This window comes from Anarrhichthys ocellatus, unplaced genomic scaffold, assembly GCF_004355925.1.
Source record: "Anarrhichthys ocellatus isolate YVR2014 unplaced genomic scaffold, GSC_Weel_1.0 scaffold10, whole genome shotgun sequence".
In the NCBI taxonomy this organism is placed as follows: Eukaryota; Metazoa; Chordata; class Actinopteri; order Perciformes; family Anarhichadidae; genus Anarrhichthys; species Anarrhichthys ocellatus.
The window spans coordinates 9,391,437-9,416,680 of record NW_022280040.1 but is presented as its reverse complement, the minus strand read 5'-3'; the positions used below and the strand labels follow the sequence as shown (position 1 = coordinate 9,416,680).

The window sequence follows — 25,244 nt, the reverse complement described above, 5'->3', positions numbered from 1 at the left end:
GTGTGTGTGTGTGTGTGTGTGTGTGTGTGTGTGTGTGTGTGTGTGTGTGAGTGTGAGTGTGGGGAGTGGGGGACGGATGTTGATGTCAGACTTACTCTCCTTTGATCTCAATATGCAGCACCGGACTGCCAGTCTCCGACCCTTCCCAGCATGCACTGCACACTCACAAATTCAAACAGCATCGGCTACATAAACTGCTTCTTATGCAAGGTTTGTGCTCTGTGGGATGCATGCAAAGTTAATGTCCTAACATTATTATATGATATATTACTCCCATTAAATCCACAGAAGATAATTACATATAGAGTAATATTTTGCAAGGCATATGCAAGGGAAATCTCCCATAGATCCTGACGGTTGACTCAGCTGTGTAACTTGGGTCTCTGAAGGCAGAGAGATAGCGAGGTGAGAGCTCTGCATTATGCATCGTAATCCCAGTGGAGGCACAGGTCTTTACATGGGTGTCCACTGCCCTCTAGATGAGAGGAGAGGAACTTGATATCCTGCTGGAGATGATGAAGCATGCTACACATTTCATTTACAGTTCAGAGAAGGTGCTATTTTGGACACCAACATGCAACTCAGACTCTCGTACTCCAACATAAAACCTGCAAATTCATCAAACAGAACACTGCAGGCTTGATATGGTGCAGTGTACTGTACAACTTTAATAGAGCAGCCAGTGTACGCACCAGCCACTTTGCCAGTGCTGGGTGTAAGCGGAGAGAAACAATGGGATGTTCAAATCTAAATGGATATTAGGGTTTTAGTTTTTTTCACTGCCTACAGATGGCTGCTGATGACCTTGCTGGGAGAGTTGAGCAAAGCGATATTAATCATAGCGATGCCTCCTCCACTCCCGGAGTCACTGGGCAGGCGTGCATGCAGCTCTAACAGCCAGTGGGAGGAGGTGGTGGTGGTGGTGGTGGAGCATCAGAGAAAATGACTCCATATGCTTCCACTATGCAGCATTCTCTTTCATCTGTGTCTGATCAAGAAGAATGTGGGGTGCAAATAGCTTCCGAGGAGGCAGCCCTGCCCTGCGACATGTGAAGTGGCAGAGATGGTGTGTGTGTGTGGGGGGGTTGACTAGCTCTGAAGACAGTTACATAACAAAATAGCTGCTAGCTGTTGCATCTCATCACTTGTTATTCTGTGACTGGTTTAAAAAAAACTAGTATATTTTCTTCTATTATTATTATATTATAATTGTATTATTATTATTACTAGTATTATTATTATTGTATTATAATTATTGTATTATTATTATTATTGTATTATTATCATTATTGTTGCATTATTATTATTATTGTATTATTATTATTTTCATTAGGGGTGGGCGGGGGGGACCAGTGAGCTCATCCTCCACGAGCTCTCCACAGGTGATTGGTGGCTTTCACCCTCCAATCACAATTCGCGTGCAAAGTGGCTCGGTGGTCAGTTTGGATCTTTTTTTTTTATTTTTGGTGGAAGTAACCTCAGCGAACTATCCAAGTTTACCGTCAGCGGCAGGATAACACGTTCTCTGCCCGTATCTTTTGTCTCCAGCGTCCTCTCACGGTCGACTTCACCGCACTTTTCAAAAGATTAAACATTTAAAAATCCTCTTGAGAGGCGTCCTGAAGGGAGCTAACCAGCGTTAGCATTGGGGCTAGCATGACAACCAGAAGAAGGACTGCCATCATCCTCCTCCTCCTCCTCCTCCTCCCCTGTGGCTTTGCTAGCAGCAGGTAAGTTGCAACTCCTGTTCAGGCTAGTTTCCCTTGCGGGGAATCGAGAGAGACGCCTTTCAATTGCGGTACAAGTTAGCGGCAAAGCTCAAATTAAACTGTTGCCCAGCCTGTCCGCACACTATTAGCTTAGGCTGGTAAATGGCGCAGGGTCAGGGTAAGCTAACGTTAGCCGCATGCCAGCTAGCCTCAGTGTCGCTGTGCAAAGCAAACACAGCTGTGTCTGATCTGTGGGCTCGAAAGGGGGGGAATACAAACCCGTTAAAAGCTGCTTTGTAATCGGCTTCGTAGCGTTTCATGGTCCACATAATACGCTGAGACCATTTCTGGCACTCTTTTCTGTGTCGTGTCTCTACTCTTCGATATATAGATTTGCACTCTTGTGATTATCAAAGACAGGCTTCCTGGAGTAAATTCATACCATCGTTTGAATTGACTAAAGAGCATGTGTGCACGTGAGAACGCTCGTGTGTGTTGTAGGTAATCGTCAAATCTTGCTCCATATTTTCTGACCAGCGATCCCAAATATTTCAGTTTATGAATATAATGGATGCCCAGCAGAGAACAAAATTAAGAACGTGGCAATAATTTGCTGACCCATTGTGCATCTCTGTGGCTAATAAATCATATTAATCATGTAATTAGACCCTGTTAATCACGTGTTTCACAGTCTTTATTGTGACTCTCTGTTTCACAGGTCTCCATTATGGTCTGCAGCTGTGAGCCTCCCAAATGGATGATTATCAAGTCAGTCTTCCACATCTGTATGACGCACTCATGCCCGCAGGATATCTCACCAACGCCTACAGGTTATTTTGCATTTCTTATCTCTCTCCTTCGGTGTTGATATGGCTATATAAAGTATTATTTACAGATCTTGTACCCTAGCAAAGTAAAGATCAGGGTCCACCTTAAATATGTCTGCACACTGAAACAGGCTTGCTCTTCTTCCGCAAGGAGGAAGTTTGGCATGAGTGAGGTTTTAGAGCTTCCATATCAGTTCTTACTGAATATACTTAATAATTAGGCCTATTATCTGAAGCATGCAGCTCTGAACTGTACTATTGAAGTGCCCGTATGTGTGTGTGTGTGTGTGTGTGTGTGTGTGTACACCTCTTTGGCGTACCATATGCTGAGAAACCAAATATCAGGAGTGTGTCCCTTATTCATGCTTAGCCCCTCTTTTTGGGCCACATTTAAATCAAACATTAAACCTTGTGTTAAGATGTTCAGCAGCTGTTTGCAGACAAAAAACAATGTTTTATTCTCATTTTGTTGACTTAGAACGTGGGGTTTAAACATTTGTGCCACAACACGTCGCCTTCAGCCATTCACAAATGATTAGCTTTGGAGGTTGCTTACATGTCTCATCGAAGAGGCTACGGCAGCAGAAGAAGACTGTACTTTACAAAGAAGAAGATGGGGCTACACTGGGATGACGCAACACTTAAATGACAGTTGACAAAGCAAACTATCTTGATTTCTGCTGCTTGAGAAGGGGTGAATTCATGGATCTATCCTGCACTTGTTGTGGTCATAACATCAACATAAGGACCATTAGAAAATAATAACTTCGTAGCATGCTGTTTATGGCCAGGATCATTGTCGAGAGAGCATCAGTGATTTTATGTATGGAGTGCTTGAGTGTGTTTTTGCATCTTGCAAATCGTAGTTTTATCAATTTTAGTAAGCGTGTCGTAATTCTCCGTTAGCATGGATGATAGCTCAAAGAAATGAACTCAAAAATGTAAACAAAACTTTAAATTTGTCATAATCCAACATTACATATAGTGTCACTAAATTGGTATTTATTGCCCAACTATTTAATTATGTTGTTTAAAGGTGCATTTATTTATGTGTTAAAAATGTATATTGATGGCACAGTTGTGGGTTTGGGAATGTTTTGACTCTGTTTATAAGTCTTAAGGCATAAACAGATAAAAAGTTAACTTCTAATTGCATGTTAGTGCTTATTCCACAGGGTGGTGCTGTTTGCCAAATAATTGAATCTGAAGCAGAACAGGTGTCCTATTTTTGGTTGCACATTACTTCTAAAAAGCTCGACAGAAGTTTTAAATTGTGTGTTTAAAAAACAGTCGGAAAACCTTTTATGACTGTGTTTTTACCTGAAATATGAGCTTTTTTTATCGCTGTCCTGTGACAGACACGTCTGCAGTTTTTATTTTTATATGTTTTACATTTTTTTACATAGATGACAAATTATGTTTTTATTACGTGAGCATCATCCAAAAATGAGAACATCCCGAAGTTCACATCCCTTCATCAGCATCCAGCACCTCGCCCCCACCGTCGGTCCTCCCTCCCTCCTTACCCACTACCCCAAAGGGTCTCGCGAGCGCGCACGCGTGCGAAACTGCGTGGGAATGGCTGGTTTGTGTGATCGAGGGGGTTGGGCCGCTTGGAGCGAGCTGGAGGAGCTGCATGAGTTTGTAATGTCCGCCATGTTGGCCATGGCGTATTGAACCGGGGAGGAACAGCGGAGCCTACGAAAAAAAGAGACCGACAGAGAGCGACCGAGACCCGGGCCTGCCCGGCTCTGTTCGCGCTGCTACGGACCTCAATCGACCGGCTGACTCCTGGAGACCGTCACAGATTCATCCATGAGAACTCGAGGCAGACCTGCTGTTATTTCTAGCAGATCGAATAGATTTATGCTGCATCTTTTAATATAAAAAATAAAATGAGTAAATTGTCGTTTCGGGCTCGGGCGCTGGATGCTAGTAAGCCTCTACCCGTCTTCCGCTGCGAGGATTTGCCAGACCTGCACGAATATGCCTCGATCAACCGGGCGGTGCCGCAGATGCCGACTGGGATGGAAAAAGAGGAGGAATCGGTATGTTTTTTTTTTTTTTTCATTGCTGCCCGACTGATGGTGGATCTCTTTGGCCCGTGTATTCGCATCCGATGGGGCGCCACTATGTTGCCTGCGCAAGCTTGTGCAAAATGGCCGCCATTTCTGTCTCTTTTTTTTTTTCTTCTTTTTTTTCTCGCGCACACGACGGATCTCGACGAAATACTGCATATTACGAGCCCGCTCCGCCGCGGGGGTCGTCGCGAGGTCGCGGTGGTGCGATATTTAACTCGCGAGCCGTGTTGTGTCCGCTCGTTTGGCGTGAAATCGCGGCCCGAAAGGCACAAAGCCGAGTCACGTGACTTGCATCTGTTCCACCATTTTGTTGACTTTCTCTTTGGTTAAAAAAGGCAAAGCGGGAGTAGAGGCCTCGGTACGTGGTGTACTTTCCACGAGCGAGTGCCAGGGGGAGACAGTGAGCCCCCCCCCCAACCACCCCAAAGCCCGGTTTGACAGCTAGGTGTTGCGTGTTGACAGCTCCGGCTCCGCCATGTGTGCTGCACACTGTCTGCAGAGAGAGAAGGGGGGAAATATCCTGCAGGACTGAACAGTGCCGTGGGAGCATAATGTGTTTTGACATGCATGGTAGTGTTATCCTAGAGACTGCTGCATTCCTGCTTTTTCAGCGTGACACCAGGATTGACTGTCAATTGACAGGATTGTGAGTGTAGTGAATTTATCTTATAATGTTTACACGTTGCTGTGAAGTTGTCGTGTAGGATGTTGTTTATAACTAAGACCTTATGGATGTTTGGATTGTCATTAAGAGCTATAGTTTACTCGCTTATCAGGTATTTGTTTTGGGTAATATTTATGTTATTTGAGCTTGTGGACACTCTCTTGTGCTACTTTATCCCAGCTTGTTTACACCTGTGCATAGCAGGTTATTTACTCACATTATCTATAGAAATGAGACAGACTATCGGACGTCATACATGTACAACCCATTTAAAACGCAGCTTGTCAAGTTGGCTGCAGCTCAGATATAGCTATATTTAATTCTCAGCGTGGGTCAAACACGGTGACTTATTCTGCAGACCACGCCGTCGCACGCTAACGTCTACACCTTTTACCTGATCTGCTTTTAGATTTGTTACATCATTTATAGATGCATGATGTCGTTACTCAATAGGATGTTACAGTTGGACAGAAATCATTAACGTCTAGTGTATCAGCAGGAGAGCCCCCTCTATGCCGCCGAGATGCCTCAGCAGACACAAACACTAGGAAAGCGCACACACAGGGGCCCCCGCAGAGTCAGCAGAAATCCTGCCCCCCCCTGCGGGCTCTCCCCCCACCTACTGTACACACACACACAGCGGCATTACATAACAGAGTGACGGTAGAGGTAAAGAGGACAGTTTTACTACAAGGTTGTGCGTGGCTGAGCTCCCTGACCCACATCCTGTCCGGCAACGATGGAGTCTCACTGTGCCGAGCTTGGCAGACTGACCACATGCTGACCTGAGAATATTTGTCTATTTAAGAAGCAGGGAAGCACGCATAATGATCTTGATGACGGGCTGGCATTGACACACACACACAGGAAGGAATATCTTTTTGTAACCCAGGTTGTCTATATCGGGGCAGTTTGATGAGACTACATCTGGAGTCAGCGATAAGCTGATCTTTGTTTTGGCTCATTTGAATCACCAAAAATAAGTTTGTATGTCTGCCTCATCAGTATTCACAGCATCAAACCTGACAGAAATAATTAACCTCTAAAAGCATAATTTGTGCACCATTAATAGTTGCAACGAAACTGGAAACATTGCACTTCATTCATTAGTAATGCGTCTCCTGCGCAGCATAAAACAACTGTCCTGCTGTGCTCCCCTATGGCTTTCGACAGACGTCACATGTGGACGTGCTGTGTTTTTAAGGCAGTGTGTTTCAGTGCTATGTAGGAGCAGCAGATTAAATTCATGACAGTGGTCAGCAGGAACATTGTGTCCCATCGCCTAATCAGGGAGTCTGTGATTGTTACATTTGCACTGATGGTTGGATATGGAGATTAATCAAATCCTGTTCACAAGGGGTCAAATAGACACTGGCCGACTCATTAAAGTCTCATCATTTGCACAAGAAGAAACAAACAAGGGAGCTCATAAAGAAGTACGTCGTTTGCATAATAAATTGCGAGTAAAGATTAGAAAACACGGAGAAGATGAATCCTGTTTCGCTCAGATTCTCTCGCCTTATTCTTTGGTAACGAGGGGAAAGTGTGCGTACGTGTTGAGGTGCCGTAGATAATTAAATCGTCTCAGTACTGAAAATAAAAAGAACGTGTCACAATGACCACACAAGCTTTTGAAGGAACACACCCTCGCTGCAGTTTTATGGCTCTTCTGCACCAAACTGCGGTGTTGCATGCTTTGCGTCTTAGATAATTCTGGTGTTTTGTGGTGGTTTATTAGAGGCCATGTTTGTTTCATTGCATCCATCGCTGTGCTTTAATGGATGTTAGGTGGGGGGTGTATGCCTTGCTCAAGTCTTCCTCGCCTTCCTCTGGCAGCTGAAAACACCTGCTGGAGGCCACACTTTTGTTCAAGTCGTCATATTTTTCTTGGGAACATTTAATGGAAAGGAACGCGTGGTGCTGTGAAAGAAAAAACTGATTTTCATTTGTCTCTCTCTTTATATCTGTGGCCGTGACAGAAAGCAGCACTGTGAAGTCTCCGCAGTCCCAGATCCTTTTGTGTGGAAAGAACAAGAGAATTGTAGGTTTTGATATTTCCTGGGGTGAGAGGCAGAGCAGGTAGGAGCTAGGCCGACTCTGTGACTGAGGGGTTTTAGCATTTGTGCCCGTTGTGTTCCGTTAATGGCCATCATTATGATCCAGTTGGGTTTTCTCTTCATGCGTCCGCCAGCTCTTGCCTCTTTACGTTTTTATTTTACAGAATACAGTCGACTCGGTGCTTCTGATACAAACGTTCAGTCGTGATATCTGAACTTTAAACTCTGACAGTTGGAAGAGGTCCTATAAATACCCAGTTCCCTTTTCCCATGTGCAATTCTCAAAAGCCCCGTTATCCCTGCTCACCCAATTCTTCGGCAGAGGAAATCCCAGGCTGTGAACCTTTTGGTTGCGAGGATCACAGCTGCAAAAGATCAGGATATCTTGGAGTCTGAGGCAGCTCAGCGGAGCCACGCTAGATATCCTCTACAGACGCGTGCGAAGGCAACTCAGGGTCGGGCTCAGGTTTAATTGGTTCCTTACGCTCACTTTTAATGCCGCTTCCTCAACTCGCAAAGCTCAGGGTTCATCAGCATGTCAGACAGTGGGGGCGCTTGTTGAGGATGTGTTTGACAAGTTAGTCGGGAGAACAGACCCAGCGCCGCGTTGGTTAAGCGCTGGTTCATAAAGTGTACATGAGGTCAGGTCACATCGGCGGACGACTCCTCGAAGCAGCGGTCCGTCCTTGTGTTTGCCAGCGTCTGCTTGTCATCGGCGCCCTGTAACTAGTGGCGCTGAGTAATGATGCGTACAATATTTATGAAGAAACGTATTTTACATTTGGACTTTTAGAAATACAGTTGGTTTCCTCTGGATGCTCTGGTTTCCTTCCCACAGTTTGAGGTTAGGTGAATTGGAGAAAGCATTAAATGAAAGTGTGAATGGTTGCATGTCTCCGTGTTTTACTGCACAATGTAATTAAGCAAAACCAGAGGTATTATTTAGATGTACACATTTCTACTTATAACGGTCTTTATCAACAGCTCTTCTATGCCAACACACAGCTATTATACGTACATGTCAATAAAATGTTAAATGTTTCTCTATTTCAAGACACGACTCCCTTCAGTGTAGCTTTTGCTTGCAATCATTGGTTAGGCTGGCAGTATGCTCCAAATATAATAGATTTTTGTGTGTTCTCAGCTGTTAAACAGCTACTAAGAGCTTGGGGAACAGCAAGAATGCTAGACAGTGTGTTTTGCCACATTTAAAGTTAAGCGAAGCTGTGTTCTGGGGACGGAGAAACCACAGCTTCTGCTGTTTCAGACCAACCGGTTTCGACTGGCTAAGCAAAGAGTTGTTAACTGTAGGATCACACAAATCTGGTGGCTCAGTGCAGGTTATTGTGTATTTGTGGGCAGTGAATAAGGCTGTGCAAAAAAAAAAAAGTTTCATCAAGCTTGGCTGGACTGTCTGCACACACTGCAACAATGGAAGCCAAATACAGCACAAAACTTGTGATCTGCTTGTGTGAACATGCCGAATTCAGCCGTGGTTTGAGGAGCTCTTCAGCTTTCCGTGGTGACAAATTACCAGGGATTTGTGAATAGATGGCAATTTGTTTGTGGTACGTGTAAGTTCACATCCCAGCGTCGTTCTAGAGCCACTAACGAGCAGGCAGTGGGTGATGGATGTTCCCTGAATCCTCTCGTGCGATCACTTTCACTTTAAGGATAACTTGACAATGGTCTGGCCAACGCAATAAGCTGTTTTCTTTGTGTGTTGGTTGTAGAGCGTGCACAGCAAATGGCTTGTTAAGTTTACCACCCCAAAAAACTGAAACAAAAGTGTGTAACGTGTAAAATGAGTAGGAGCCCTGTTAAAATCCTTGTTGGAGCAGGATGGGCCATCTGTTGCATCAACCGCCGAGAGAAGGCCTGCAAAGAGTTCACTACAGAGTCAGCATACATTTGTATTAATAAGCTGCAATGTTTGTGATGCTGAAAGTACTTCTTCACTTATCTTCTAGCCAATCCATGTTTTAAGCGACTGTACTGTGAAAACATTCTGTGCCTGCTGAGTTCCTGCAGAGCTGGCAAGTTAAAGTTCCAGATTTGCCGCTGGAGAAATTTTTGATCCCGTGACTCAGAAAAGAAATCCGTCCCAGAAGATGCTGTTGCACATTCTGTTTTAACTTTGTGACCGGCTCTCGCTGTGAGTTACCGCTAAACGAAAACAGTGAGTCACTGTTGTGATAGTAGGGTTACCCGTGCAGGGCTCAGAATGACGTGTTTTCCAGAGAGCGCATGCTTTGAAGTACTACTACTCCGACTGAATCTCACCTCTGTGTACTCGGATTGGATTGACTCACCGGTGCACTTGCTCCTTGTATCTCAGCGTGTTGTGTTCAGCACCCCAAATCCTACACCATTCTTCTACCGGTGACTCATTTCTCCTGAGGTACGGCGTTGAGAACTGATGTTGTAACATACTATAACAAATAGTATGTTCTGCTAGACAAGCCAAGACAAATGAGCGATACGGGTGAAAAATCAGCTAGAAAATGGCAGAAAACATTGGAAGATGATCAGTAGAAGGAACTGAAAAGGATTTAGGCTGCTACGTGACTGTGACAGCCCGATCCTGTTTTTGAAATGTGTTTTTGGGGATAATTGCCAGCATGTTTTGCACTCATTGTAATGGGTAAGCCATAATTCCCATTACAAAAAAACAACCCCCAAAAAGGGGAAATGTATTGTTTTTCTATTTTTACACATTGTACAACTATTTCACCATCGCCTCTGGAACATATTGTGCTAATAAATTATCCAGCGAGTGTAATGAGAGTTTGAGATTGTAATCGCTCCTCTTGTGTCATTTGTGATTGTGCTGAGGCTTGTGACCTCAAGATCCTCTGCCACAAGCCACGTTAATTAACCCTCTAAGCCTGTGCTGCTAAATCCCGTATGTTGATATTGGTAACTAGGAAAATCTGCTGGTTTTGTTAATCCTCTCTGAAAGTTCCTGTATTGACTTTATCTAGAAACAAATTAAAAATGTCAAACGCAGTATTTTTGCACCAGCTAATTCAATCTTGCTCATTTTGTTTCCAGTTACACACCACTATACTTATGTTAGGATGCATGTAGTAATTGATTAAGTATGAAAAGCAGTTTGGACCTAAATGTGATATTCACTTTGCTTAGTGTGAGCACGTCTGGGAGAAAAAGAATTGTAAGCAGCTGTTTTCTCTCTCTCTTCCAGGAGCACCATCTCCAGCGTGCCATCTCAGCGCAGCAGGTATACGGCGAGAAGCGAGACAACATGGTCATCCCCGTCCCCGAGGCAGAGCGCAACATCACGCACTACGAGTCCCTCTACCCCGGGGAGTTCAAGATGCCAAAGCAGCTTATTCACATACAGCGTGAGTAGCAGCCCGCTCGCAAACAGGATTATCCTCTTAGCCGTGTTAGTGGTCTGTCAGCACGTGGTGATGTTGTTGCCGTTTGGATGCGCCGGGTGTGTCTGATGCGGGTTTACGCCGCTGATTGAGAGAGATTTGTATAAGTTTGGGGTTTTGTGGAGCTGTTAGTTGTTATTGTGAATGTCAGTCCGGACCTGCTGCTAAATACGCAGGCCTCATTTATGTCAGATCATGTGCTAAAAACATTTGTCATGCAGCAGGGTATATGTGGACACTAAATATCACAACCACATGTGGGAAATCGCACACAGCGGTGTTGCAGATTTCACGTGGGGAAGGCACATCTGTCTGTCTTGACACGCGCTGTGTGTTAGATTGTGATGGTTGTCGTCCCCAGAGGGTCTCGCAGCAGATGTGTGGATTCAGAAAATGTTTAAAAGCGTTGGCGGCGCTCTGCATGGGTGATACAAATTAGAGGTCAGTAGGTTATCGGTTGAGACTGCAGGAGGAATTGCACTGACGGTACGCTCCATTCAAAATTTAATTTGGCATGTTTGCGCCGGTGAAATGAAGTGCTGTCACCAGTGTTGCTACCTAAAATGTCACACATCCCTCTGTGCTGTGTTTGCAGTCTGTGAAAACCTGGTTTGTTTTTTGGTTCCTACAATGACTTGATTATATCTGTAGGAGAGAAAGGCATTTTGTTTGTTTTGCTGTGTACTGCAGCCATTAGGTGCACTGTGTTTGAATTAGCAAAGTGTAAACCTGAGGGAAGTTTTCAGCTCAGTTTTTCTGTTATCTAACAGTTTAAATATAGGGCGGTGAGAAGGAATGCTGCATACCTTTCCAAATGCTTCAGGGTTTGAAGTTAATGTGATGATTACGTTGGAGCTAAGATGGCGACACTACTATGTTCCAGGCCATGGCTTGAGATTAGTGCTGGGCGATATGCCCAAAAAGTTGTATGCTTTTCTTGTCATATGCAGTGCCTCGGGCAAATGCCTCTTCAAGCGATGTGTGACCCTTTAGCGTCACTGTTTCACTCGCGCTAACGCTACTGGTTGACGGCCTCGAATCCGACGGCCGTCATCACACTCTTGGTATTCCAACAGATGTTTTCTGCTGAGGTGATGGAGTGAGTTGCTCGTGTTGACCAGCGGCAACAACACCTCTCCCAGCTGTTAACACACTGTTGTGCTATCGGGCTAGCTAGCTAGCGAGCTGTACCCAGCATGCTGTTCGGCGGTGTAATTTTATAAATATACAATTATTAGTGTTACCAATTGTTTATGTGTCACAAACTGTTGTCGTGGTGTTTTTCCCTGTTAAAGAGCGTTAGTTGTGGGTTATTAATTGTTGTGTTATAACCACGATTAGGGGTCCCTGTCAATACAGTTAAGACAACTAGCTCCGACTGTTGCGCTGTAAGCGGCGAACAATATACTTAGCTGCCTGTTGAAGAATGACAGCAGTTGTTTCGGCTATGCACCAGTATGACGGTGTGTGAAAAATTAATATCATATGGGAAATTAAAACCGTTATACCGCCTCGGGCAATATTTACTAAGTGTTTGGTTAAGTTCCCAGCCTAGATGCTGGTGTTTGTCCTGAAGCACTGCTGCATTGAGTTGCTGAAGGCACAGAACCAAACACAGGCACAGTGCTTTGTCATCATGAATTAGTGTTTGATGTTTTTAACAAAGTTTGGCAGTAGTTGAAGACAAAAGCATCTGCATTTCATACTCCATGCCTTGTGTTTTCCAGACTTTGGTAGATCACATTTGCTGTTGAAACACTTAAGGTTCCTATTCTGTCATCAAATCCAACACATACTGCATACTGTGGCTTTTTTCTTCTCCGCTGAGTTACGAAATATGTTTAGTATCCATCAATATGTCATCATTATTTAATAAGAAGTCTCGAAGTTCATGCACAGTGCAGCCGGCTCAAGCAGTGTTTACTGAAGCGATGAAGCGTCCTGTTCAGTCCTGTTCCTGGCGATGCCTGTGAGTGAATGCGTCTGTGTCCGTCTCCTCAGTGACCAACTCTTCTTCTCCGTCTCACAGCTTTCAGTTTGGACACAGAGCAGCCGGACTACGACCTAGATTCCGAGGATGAGACGTTTGTGAATAAGCTGAAGAAGAAAATGGAAATCACAGCCCTGCAGTTTGAAGAAATGATCGACCGACTGGAGAAAGGCAGCGGACAGCAGGTACTGTGTGGGGAGAAATACTGGTTTGCTTAGTATTGGCACAAACGCATCTCTGGCTGTACTCTTACACATAATAGATAAGCCTGTCCTTTACTAAATACTGGTTCTTACCCTGTCATTTAGTAACTTGATAGGTCATTGCATGAGTCCTTGGGTTTCTTTAATAGTTAAGGAAGGATACTGCGTTTTCTACTGCATTAAGTTTTCATCGCTGACTAATGAGTGGGCTGCTGAAATCCATACAACTGTCAAACTTAGAAGTATGAGTTTATGATGTGTGCCTGAAGGCAACAAGACTCCACCACACTGCTGGATGCCAAAAATCGCCACTTTTTGTTGTGTTTTTTGGCTATTTGAAATGACTGCAGCTTGTTAAAACCCCATGGTTTCTCTCTGTCCTTTATTGTGGCCACTGACTCGGGGTCTGTCCTTTGTTGCTCCGCAGCTCGTCAGTCTCCAGGAGGCCAAACTGCTGCTGAAGGACGACGACGAGCTGATCAAGGAGGTGTTTGACTACTGGAGCCGCAAGAGGAAAACCAGTAAGGGTAGCTCCTTCATCCCCAACGTCAAGCAGGAGAAGAGGGATGGCTCTAGCACCAGCGACCCCTATGTGGCCTTCCGCCGACGGACGGAGAAGATGCAGACCAGGAAGGTAGGAATCTGTGGCCGAGGCGGCGCTTGCATTCAAATGATGGCTTCTAGCTGGCCTGGTAGTTGTAAACTGTTCTTTTATCTTAGGGCAATGCTGTTGTTTTGGGACAGTTATCGCCAAAGAGCTGTACCTCTGAGTTTAAAAAAACAATTGACAGCCTTGGTAACTTTGTGTCTGGAAAAAAAGGTTTTGGTATAAATGGGAGCACATCGTGGCTTTATGTGTGAATCATCGCTGTTCCATTTCCAGAATCGAAAGAACGACGAGGCATCGTATGAGAAGATGCTGAAGCTGCGCAGGGACCTGAGCCGAGCTGTCACCATCCTGGAGATGATCAAGAGGAGGGAAAAGAGCAAGAGGGAACTGCTGCACCTCACACTGGAGATCGTGGAGAAGAGGTAAGGACGACCAGTGGGAGAAATTGGCCCCCGGAGAGAGTTCGGCAGTGGCTGTTAGGGTTGTCTGCACCGCATCGACTAGCTCGTTAGGCGAGTAGCTGCTATTGGGAGGCTTTTTCACCGGGATTTCTAGTGCAGGAGTATGCTAAATGCATCGTCTGTATAAGATGACGCATGTTCATGGGATAATGTGCTGCCGTGCTCTGGTTCTCTCAGCAGTGTTTTGGGATCGGTTCTGAAAAGGCTTCGACACTAATTGTTTATCTCCCGAAAGCCCGAAAAGGTGACGATGTCAGCCCTTTACTATGTGCGGTGTTTTGGATGGCTTATGTGGTTAACCTTCATGTTTGATCAGGCTTTTGTTTACTCGCCAAGTCCAAATCCCAAGTAGAGGCCATTAGGAGATTGATGGTGTCAAGGGTCCCCCCCAATATATTCTGTAGAGTCAGGCCTCGCTGCTCGTGTTAATTGGGGCCACAGTCATGTACACTGTTTTGCATGCATTATCAATTTTGAGCTCCCTCTGTTTTATTCAGTAGTGTCGGGAGCAGATTAGCTCATTGACTTCTCTGCGGCTGCTAGAATTCTTTTCCCAGTCTGTGGCGAAGCACGCTAGATTGTTTATTTGCTGTTTTCATTTATCTTTTTCTTTGCCGAGCTCCTCTTTGAATTGTTCTTTTGTTTCCCCCGTTGAGCCTTTGTGATCCATCTAAACATGACGTGTGGATGGAATGAATTTGCTCTGAAAGCAGCTGTCAGTGTGAGCTTAAATTGGACCCTTCTCCTTGAAGTGCTTTTGATTTGTAGTGACATTTCAATTTCCTCTGGTTATCCCGGTCTGTTTCCAGCCTGCGCATCACTGCCAGTGTTCACTGCTAGATTGGACCACTCCACTCTCAATAGGTGGCTTCTCTGGCCCACTTCATGATATTATGTAGCGTGACCCAGGTGTGCTGCATAGCGTGTGGAGTCTGCACTGTGTTTTGCTGAAGTTGAGGTTCTTTTGTCCACGGCTGTGTTTTCAAATATGCAATAATTAGCAGGAATATTGCAGTGTGAAACTTAGTCCAGTAAATGTCAATAAATAACTGACATGTTGGTTGGGAAACAGCTGCGATTCTCTTTTTATTACTGATCAGACATGGTTGTTTTTGGGATTAATAAAGTCATTGTTTAGTGTTTACTTTGACAGAACTAGGATAATGAATTTAAAACAAGAACACCTTCCATTAGCACTTCAATAATCCCTTTTTAATTTGCTGGTCTGAAGTAAGAATTAGCCATTCCTCTGAATCAATTGCTCTGTTTGTAAAGCATCTTAATGCATGTGTCCATTTTTAAGTATTTTAATTAGTGCTGGCTGTACTGAGACGTCTGGGACCTGTTCCTCTGAAGTGGTTCAATTTAACCATAAAAGAATCCCTGAATCCTTTCTGCGGTTGGTTTGTGAATCTGCCCCCTTACCTCCTCTACCCTTTGCTCTCTTTCCGTCAGGAATGGAATGCCCGACTTCGGCAGCGAGGTGATGGCAGAGGCACTTGCACAGCGGGCTTTGGTGAAGCCCGTCTACACCATCCCCATCATCCCCCCGTCCAGCAGTAACCAGTACAGACACCAGGACCACTCGGATATGAAGGACTACAAGAAAGTAAGGCCGTCTACATTCACAGCACACTGGCTTCCTCCTGATACCGTCAGCAACAGGATGGAAATAAACGATTTCCATCCTTTGCCGCTCTTGATGAGCGAGAAAATGTTATTGACTTTGTTCACTTGAGTCTATTCACACGTTGATGATGGCTGAAGCGGGGAGCTGTACATGCAACACGGACTCAAAGGAGATCCTAAAAATGTGCATACTTTAAAATGGCAACCTGGTATACATTTATGAAAGTCATTGCCTCTTTGGGAGCATGGAACTGTTGTGTTTCACTCTTTGGCACACTCTGGTAATCACAGTTATGCCATTGAGGCGGTAGGGTTAAAGTGCTGACTCCTTCAAACCCACACCATTTAATGTAAGGCTAAGTTGCCATATGCTCGGACAATGTAGCACTTCATTACACGGCAGTGTTGTGAACTCCGTGTCACCTCTTCTCTTTATAACTTCATTAGCTCCAGTGTCCAACAACCCTTCCCCTCCCCTGCAGGGAGGCAACTATTCCCCCCTTTTTTCCGCTTCCTTGTGCCCCACCAGCTGGTTGACTTTTCCCTTTTGTTTACAGACGCTCATTTTTCGGTTTAACCCCCCCTCCCTCACCACACTAACCCTCATTTGACACAGCAGTCGTGCGCCGGAGAGTCCCTGCCTCTCTGTTTGCTTTGTCCGCTACGTCTCAGGGCTGAATGGGATCTGACTAATCCTAGTGGAGTTGGAGTCTGTTCAGACAGGGAGGGGTCGTCCCAGTGGGGAAGTTGGGGTGAACGGTGGCACGGGGTGGATTGAGGAGGGGAGGGGCAGCCATCTGGCTCGGCAGCGGCATCTGGCACATGCTGCCATCTGCATATCAATGCCTCCTTTACTCGCGCTTGCTTCCACACACGCTCTCTGCCCGTGCGTGGACCACCAACGCTAGACTGCCGCCGACGGTGTTGCTTTGCATCTTGAAATGCCTTTTCTAAATTACGCAGACTGTAGTATAAACATTAAGCCAGGTTTCCCTCCACTCCTCACAGCCGGAGAAGACGGAGGCAGTACGAACCAAAAGGAAATATGAAAAGAAGCCCAAGATCCCTCCTCTGTCGGCGCCTCAACATTCAGGGCCCTCTGTGTTCAATCCCAAGGACCTCAACCAGTACGACTTCCCCAGCTCAGACGAGGAACCTTTCTCACAGGTAACAGGATCCCATCAGTCTTTTCTCTGTAGCTTTCATACGGATGCTTATATTGAACATAGACAGCCAATGTTGACTGTTCTTAAGCAACTAGAGATCCCGGTTGGCTAGTAATTTGCTGACCGGTGTACAGAAAGGTGTGGTCCAAGTTGTCATCTATTTCCGTTGTTTGTATTGTACAGATCCATTCAGGTTCCTCCGAGGCAGAAGAGGAGAATGACCCAGATGGCTTCTATGCGTTCAGGAGGAAGGCCGGCTGTCAGTACTACGCTGTGAGTGCCCTCCTGTGACTCCTCTGCTTCTATTTATAGAGCCATTAACCAGACCGGCCAGTCTGGCTGTTAGTCTTCCACACCCTGCTGGACAAAACAATGCAATAATAAAGCCTCGCCTTTTCTCTGTTCTAATATCGTTCTCTGTTTTTAATTTAATGTGACTTCCTCTCTCCCCTATTCTCTCGTTCTGCTTCTCCTCTTCACCTTCCTTCAGTCTCGTCCGGACCAGAGTGGCAACTGGCCCTGGGTCAGCCCGTCGAAGGGTGGGCTCGGAGACCCGCGCTTCCGCTACTGTCTGACCTCGCTGAACATGCCGCGGCGCTGCATAGGTCTGGCACGGCGACGCATGGGCAGAGGGGGCAGGTGAGTTCAGTCCGTTTTAGTTTTTTCAGAGATTTGATCCGTGATGTTTGGATTAAAAAATGGAAGTGGATTGTTTCCAAGTCTTGGTAATTTGGCTAAATCGGAAAGCTTTTAATCCGGTAGATCTTCTGGTGTTAGCGATGTAAAGTGCAAGTGTGACATGTTCACACAGCACATACTTCATGCATTCATCATATGCATGAAAACCTACAAACTCAGTGAAGAAAATGAAGTCTGGGAACATATTAAATGAAATGTGTGTAGGAATGCTGCCAGCACCAATACAGAGAGAGGGAAATGAGCCAAGTGTTGGCTGTAGCTGTTGAGGTTGTTTACCATACCGGCTCTTTGGCAGCCTCCCAGCGATCACTTGGCGGGCACATTCTTTTATGAATATCAAACTGGCTGGTCGGAATGATGAACATGACACTCCCATTTTGGGATTCACCCTTCACTGCGAACCTCGAGACGAATCGGAGAACTTAGCTTCCGCCGAGTTTAAAACCTGCAAAATGTGCCGCAAGCTTTGTCTCGTATCTCCTCGGTAATTACCCGGGACGATTGAATGAAGCACACCGACCGGAGGAGTTAGCCAGCGGCGTCCACGGTGCCAGGTGCTGTGGAGGAGACCGACTGGGTTAGGCCGTATCTGTTTCACAGGCGTCCACGAGATTAGATGTTCTGTTTCTGTCTGTGATCAACCTCATCGTCTATCTCTGAATTTTAAAAAGTCTTCTTCTACACGATGTGCTCTTATGATAGCAATCCTTGATCATGTTAGAGGACATGGAGCTCGCTATGTTTATTTGCCTGTGCAATGTTGGTACCAGCCTCGGGCCAAACTAAAAGAACAAAAGAACATTTGACAGCTCTGTTTTTTGGAGCTGTAAAATAGAAACGCTGTCTCTGTTTTTCTGGATTTTAAGCGTTACTGCTGCGCGACTGTAAACTTTGACTCTTGTTCAGTTGCATAAGTGTTCTGCTCTGTACTCGTGGCAGAGCTGCATGTTTTTGTCCTGTTGTCTTTTGTGCAGTAGCCAGCTATAGTCGGTTCTGGCTCACTGGACATCCTAATTACACGAATGTTATGTTGGATGGCCACTCTCGTCCAATACCTCAGTCATAACCTAAGGATGTTGTAATGTACTGATAATCACTACAGCATGGTTTTCCATTGTATGACTCAAAAGCTCAGCAATGGGGATTTGTTCTGATGTTTTTGTTTCCTTTCAGGATCTTGTTGGACCGAGCGCACACAGATCTAGACAGCATCAAGCTGGACTCGGACCCGGAGCCCGAACCGCTCGCCTCGCCAATTCCAAGGTCTCCGCTCCGCAACGCCAGTACCTCAGAAACCAATACCTCGGCCCCAACCAGCTCCCCCCGCCTCCCCTCCTCTTCATCACCCTTGTCGTCGTCGTCATCGCCAACACCTATGGACCTCAGCCAGATTCTTTTGAACATTAAATGTTGCCGCTGGAGGCACTTCAGACCACGGACGCTATCCCATCACCCCTTGGGTGGAGGAGACTTGTCTCGCAGAGGATTTAGGGATTTTAGCCGGACTGTGTCAGGACTAACCCGTACCCTGTCTGGAGGAGCCAGCTCCCAGAACCGCACCGGCCCGGCCGCCACGCCTGTCCACGGTGAGTTGGCCGTCTCCTCCGTCATGCTGCTCAGTGTGTTCTTTTGCATCTTTGGCTTTGTACGGCTAAATATTTTCATTGGTGGAACAGATGGATTTGTTGCTGTATTGCATTGCAAGCAAAAGGTGTCTTGGCATCACAAGGAGCCAATTTAATAAAGTTTTGATAAGCTGTCATTTTACAAGGTTAGTGATTCTGGCAGTAACTTCTGGGAGTAAAAGCTGTCCAGCGTCAGCAGGATGATAGGCTTGCCTTTTATTTGTGGAGGTGTGTGGCGTGGCAACTATGTTGCTCCACTGTCTCTGCTCCCTGAGTTTTGGTTGCCGATGGCTCCGGAGAGGTTTCACACGTGTGTGTGTGTGTGGCCACTTAATCTGTTTCATGTCGAGACGGCATCAGATAGTTCCTGAATCGTGTTCTTGGAGGCAGTGTTGCTGTGTTCCTGCTTGGACTACATATAGCGTATGTGGGTGTTATATCAACAGCTATGAACCAATCGGATTGCTTGATTTTTAGCTCCCTGTTTATTTAAGATTGTTTCGAGCTCAACCAGAAGCTGTGGAAGGAACAGTTAGAGGATCCTCTCTGTAGCCTGCGTGGTGTGCATGGGGAGGGCTGTAATTGGAAAAACTCTCCATGCATAAAATGATGTGAGGTGCTGTTTTTAATTTAAATTTTATGAAAAAGTTGGACATGAAAGCCAGCTCAGTGTTGTGTAGCTGAGGCTCGCTGCTGCTGCTGCTCTTGTGCGACACGTTCTGATGAGGCACCTCGAAGGTAGATGTTGCTGGTGAATCACTCAAACCCCTCTCTCCACATTAACATGCATTCATTCCTCTCCCATGTGGGGGAGTCCATTAGAAATGGTATGAATAGATTCATGAGACGTGCTGGACTGAGTCTGGACTGGTGACTCCATGTTGGGCTGGCTCAATTGTAGAAAATCAAACAAATAAGGGATATGATTTAGTCCAACAATACGCCCCGTGTTATTTCCTACGTCTCTTGAACATATAGGGTCAAGGAAAGATGAGGAGGAGAGGAAGGTCTTAGGAAGAGACAACAGTTGCCATTTAGTACTTCCGGGTCATTTCACTGTCTTTTTTGTTTCAGGAACAATTTTGTCAGTTGGATTTTGCAAGAATGAAGTGTATATGTTGTGGAATCTAAAGAAGAATTAGTTTGTTTGTAGTATGTTTCTGTTAAACGTAGTGGCCCAGTTTTAAAATACATGTGTAAGGAATATCTTATTTTGTGATTGGTGCCTGTATTTTGTGAAAGAATGAAACAGTTGCCACCTTGAGGGTTATTTTGGTCATTAAAGTTGAATGAGGTTAAAACATATTCGTTGTAGAGTATGCCCACAGCACCGAGGTATGAGCGGGCGTTGCTCTGTTTTGGTGTTTTTCTGGAGAAATCTAATCTCGGCACATATAATAATGTAATTTCCTCCTTTAGTTGGAACACAGGCTGTTCTCTAATGCTTCTGTTTGGTCCTCCATGTTGGTAACAAAACACTGGCTCGTACTCAAAACGTCTGCTGTGAAAAAGTGCTTTTTTACATACCTTATTTTGAATTTTAAACAGTTTACTGAGGTTTAATACCCAGTCATGATACTGATCCCATTTTAAAACCTCATATTGTGCAGATGTGCACATTTTGTAGCTCATTAGTTTATGGCTTGAGCCTCCGAGTTCTTGCTGTTGCTGAAAATACTATCTTCATATGAAATATGTGCCACTATTAGGGCTGCACAATTATGGCCAAAAGGATAATCTCATTTATTTTTTATCAATATTGACATCACCATTATAGGGACAACATATTTTTACTGTGCTTTCATATTTACATGAACAGAGCACTTCCATGCTGTTGCATTCCTGCTAATGTACAAATCTATGCATTAAAATAAGACTTCAAATAAGGTTGGCTGTTACTTAATAAGCTCTTGATTTGATATGCGATTGAAGCATGCATTTTAAACAATTAATGATGGATTATTTGTGCAGTCAGGTAGAATACCTCGTATCACCGGGCAGATCTGGGTGAAAGCTGAACAGTCAGGCCTCAGGAGTGTTACCCGCTGTGTGTCTGTGACTTTGTGTTTGACGAGCCTTCAAACTGGACTTCTAGGTCTTGTTTCCTTGAGTCCTCCATCAACACGCCCACATCTACTAGACCCTCGAGTCTCTGCCGGAAAGCCCACTGAGGCGTCGCTTTTGTGTACGCACAAAAGAAAATCAATTTGTGTCAGTGGCTGCGTTTTTTTTTTTGACAAGCATCCTGGGAGCATGTTGATAAGGAGCGCTGTTTAAGGTCCTAAAGTTTCTTACATCATTAAATAGAGGTGGTCCTGTCTTAAAAGGCTGCCAGCTTTACGACTGTTTTAATGTATTAGTCTATGTTTCAGAGGTTTATCTCCCTTCTGACCAAATGAGAATGCTTAATATTTGCACAAAGAATAAGCCGCTTTAATACAAGTCCTTGCATTGGCTGTATAGAATCCCTCCAAATACAAAACCCCACCTGTTAGGTCTGTTGTCAGCGTGCGTCTCAGAGCGACTGAACCACACCGTCCATGTTTTTTGACCGGTGCGTCTTCACCTCCCTGTCCAGTGTTCACGGCAGAGCAGTACCAGCAGCACCGGGAGCAGCTGGCGGTCATGCAGAAACAGCAGCAGGAGCAGACCCAACAGCAGCTACAAGCCAACAACCCTGCAGCAACTACCAACACACAGGTCAGTCGTACGAGAGGTCAGCTGTTTGTATCGTGTTGTGGACTCCTCACACGTGCTTTTATGAGCCAGAGTTCTCCCAATATGGAAGTCATTTACAGTTCAGCCTTAGGAAATGGCAGCTGACTTGGTGGTTTCAGCCGTTTTCATACAGGTCAGGTCTTTTGGCACGGGGCCCTCATGCTTTCTTCCTGGTGTCCGTCTAGGCACTCGCGTCCAAGACGTTGGATCAGGCCAGCGCCCAGTTCGCTGCGTCGGCCCTCGTCACCACTGACCAGCTGCTGGCCTTCAAGTCCAAAGAGGAGCTGGTGCTGGCAGGTGGAGTCAACGGGGTCCTGACGGGTGCAGGTGAGTGTCGCTCATTTTAGTAATCGCACCAAACGAGTGTTTGCATTTGTCGTGGTGCTCGGTGGAGAAGGAAGATCTTCAGTCTGTCTGTACTCAAAGAAAGGGAAAGAATGTGCTCACATGAAATGTATTTCTTTTATTCTGTAGCCTCTAAAAATCCTTTAAATGAAACAATCCCAGAAGGAAGATTCCATCTTTGTGTGCTGTGCTGTGGAACCAGCGTCGATAGACACATAAAATGTTGCAGTGTAGCCAAAGAAAAAGGTTCATATGAACGTTCAGCTTGCTGTGGCTTTATGTTTTTCATCTTCTCTCTGTTCACCAGGTGTTTTCAAAGGCTTGCATCTCTCCAGCAGCACCGCGGCCCTCCACCAGACCAACCAGTCGACGCACACCACCTCCACGGCTCCCGCTTTCCTCCAGCCCTCCTCCAACTCGGCCACCCCTTCACCCGCCAACGCCGTCCCCACCTCCCTCACCTCCACCCCCAGCGCCCACGCAGCAGCAGCGCTGGGGATCCTGGGATGCAGCGCCGCCACCGCCACCACTCAGGTCCTCATCGGGAACAACATCTGTCTGAGCGTGCCGTCGGCCGCCAGCCTGGCCGGACGCCACATTCCCCGGACCCTCGGCAACGTGCCACCTTCTGCCTTAAAGCTGTCGGCCACCACCAACCTGCAGATGCCCAAAGTCTCTGGAGCATCGTCCATGGACATGGGCTCACGGTGAGGAAATGACAAAAGAGATGTTTGTTTTGAATGACTTCCTGCTGACGCAGCACAAACAGACGTTAATAGTTTACACTGGAAACCAAGGCTGCACAGACTTAAAGCCTCCGCACAGAAGTGGGCGATCAGACGATGGTTCCTTACGGCATCGTCTCAAACAACGCCTTCATGTTCCAGACACAGCAGAAAACACACATTATTAAAGAAATATGCAGACGAAGATAACTTTATTGTAAGTTAATCTTGTTGACTATCAGATTACCTTTTTGTGTAATGTTTGTTTTGTGGATGAGCAACAGTTAAGCCTTTGCATCGACATACAATCCGTGGTTGAGGTATTCAGTCGGATCTTGGATCTAAATGTCTGCCAGAGAAAACTGAGAATCCACATAAATCAGCCTGAAAGAAGAGCTCACAGCATGTTCCGTCAGTAGAGATCTGTTGGCTGAGATCTAGGACAGTTAAAGAGACAAAAAACCCGCTAAAGGACATCCGCTTTAATCTCGGCGCTCCTCTCTCCTCCACAGGGATAATCACGACGAAGACAAGCCAGCACTGAACAGTATAGTGGACAACACAGTGGCCATGGAGGTGACGTAGTAGCGGAGCGATGCAGAGTCCCCTCTCGGTGCTGTGCATCGGAGCATCGGGAATGCAAAAGGGACAGCAGGACTCTGACGGACGATTCTCATCTCCCATACTTTTTAAAAGCTTTTTTTTTTTTTTTTTTGTTAAAAGTAAAAGATTGACATCTGTAAATTATGAATATGGCAAAATTAGTATCTGTACAGTATCTACATATTTGTAATATCCCCCTTGTATATATATTACTTGAATACAGAACTGTCCATTTGTGATGTTTTGCACTTGGGAGTCCAACTTTTAAAGGAGGCAAATAAAAAAAAAAAAAAAAGTAAAGCCAAGTGACTTGTGGCGCGTGTGAGAGATGTGAGTTGTATAGAGAAGAGTTTTATCACATGTGCATGGTGCGGAGCCTGCTGTTTTTATCTATTTATTGTGCTGTGTTTACAGTTCCTTTTGTTTCTGCTTTGTTTTTGTTTTTTTATTTGTACACTGTACCTTTGTTGGTTCCTGTGCTGTAGTAAATGTTAGGTAGCTACGGACTCCTGGGTATTTTTGTATAGTGTGAACACAAAGCAGGTCCCCCACACACTCACACACACGTTTATTTTGGGTCCCTGTGCTTCTCTCTGTGGATCATGTGAAAATCGATGGTGACACACATACAGACCAGGGGGGGGGGCCAGGAGGAGGAAGAGGAGGCGGTGTTCCCCTCTTCCTGGGAGCTTCCATTAACATTGTCCCAAACACAAGTAACAACACGGGGGTGAAGTCTCTTCCCAGAAGCCTCTGCTGCTTCTGATTAAAGCACTATTTTTTTGTGATGATTTTTATTTTTATTTTTTTTTTGGTCATGATTTTGATAAATATTAATGCTGCTTTTGTATCGTTTGTTTTTAAAGGGGTTGTTCATTTTTTTTTTTTTCATGCAAGCGGAGTCCCCTAAATATCCGTTTTATCCCACGAACATTTTTGTAAAACAAAAATTCAGTTATTTTTGTATTTTTCTTTTCTTGTGGTAAACTTGATTGTAAGCTTTTCGTTAATTGAAAGACTTCATTATGTTGTTCGTTCGTTACTTGTTCATGCATAGGTGACGAGGGAGGTGAATGGGCAGTAATCGCTGTACGTGTTTCATCATTCCAGTTTTTATTAACAAAAAAATGCTAATGAGGGGGCGGAGGGGTGGCGGTAAAAAAAAAAAACAGAACGTCAGTTATCTCCCCTCTCTTCCCCCTTTTTCTTTACTTTCTTTTTTTCTTTGAAAAAAAAATAATCTCCAGACGGCTGCAAGGCCAAAAAACCACAAGTATTGGGTGCCTTCCTTTGGGGAATTCTATGTACTCTCTTCTGTGAAGAGTTAGGCACAAAGGCAGCATTACTTAGTAGTGCTTCTCGTCTTTGTCACAATCTGAATGCCCAGTCCAATGGCAGGATATATCCTTGAGGTTTACTTGTCCCACCTGGAGGCTGAAAAGACTAAAAAACAAAAAAATGTGACGGAACTCTCACTAAAATAAGACAATAAAGCCCAGGGCATTAAATGTGAATCATTTGGAGTCTGTCATTTATATGCGTGTGTCTAAACTACTGTACCCATCTGAGGTTTCTCTCCACCTTATTATTCACCTTCTTGCTGAGTTACACCAAACATACATACAGCACTTTTGAGTTAAATGGAAGATCTCAGACTTTGTCTACGCACACAAAAGGCTTATTTCTCTCATTTAGTTCACACATTTGACAATCTGTAAGTGAGTGAGCACT

General features: G+C 45.1%; 1 protein-coding gene across 3 annotated transcripts; it reads left to right on the top strand.

Moving 5' to 3' along the window:
* The first annotated feature begins 1,430 nt into the window (after positions 1 to 1,430).
* On the top strand, positions 1,431 to 25,027 carry epc1a (enhancer of polycomb 1a). Of its 3 annotated transcripts, none has more exons than XM_031850101.1 (15): positions 1,431 to 1,730; positions 2,428 to 2,539; positions 10,544 to 10,703; positions 12,769 to 12,914; positions 13,360 to 13,566; positions 13,816 to 13,964; positions 15,459 to 15,612; positions 16,641 to 16,799; positions 16,982 to 17,071; positions 17,289 to 17,437; positions 18,671 to 19,083; positions 21,701 to 21,822; positions 22,026 to 22,167; positions 22,493 to 22,892; positions 23,423 to 25,027. In XM_031850101.1, the coding sequence occupies exons 3-15, from the start codon at positions 10,604 to 10,606 to the stop codon at positions 23,493 to 23,495; spliced, it is 2,304 nt and encodes a 767-aa protein (XP_031705961.1). In that variant the 5' UTR covers positions 1,431 to 1,730; positions 2,428 to 2,539; positions 10,544 to 10,603; the 3' UTR covers positions 23,496 to 25,027. The 3 variants fall into 3 exon arrangements, with proteins under 3 accessions (XP_031705961.1, XP_031705962.1, XP_031705960.1); XM_031850102.1 differs by lacking the exon at positions 1,431 to 1,730 and adding an exon at positions 1,761 to 2,210; XM_031850100.1 differs by lacking the exons at positions 1,431 to 1,730; positions 2,428 to 2,539 and adding an exon at positions 2,553 to 4,584.
* The last annotated feature ends 217 nt before the right edge of the window (positions 25,028 to 25,244 follow it).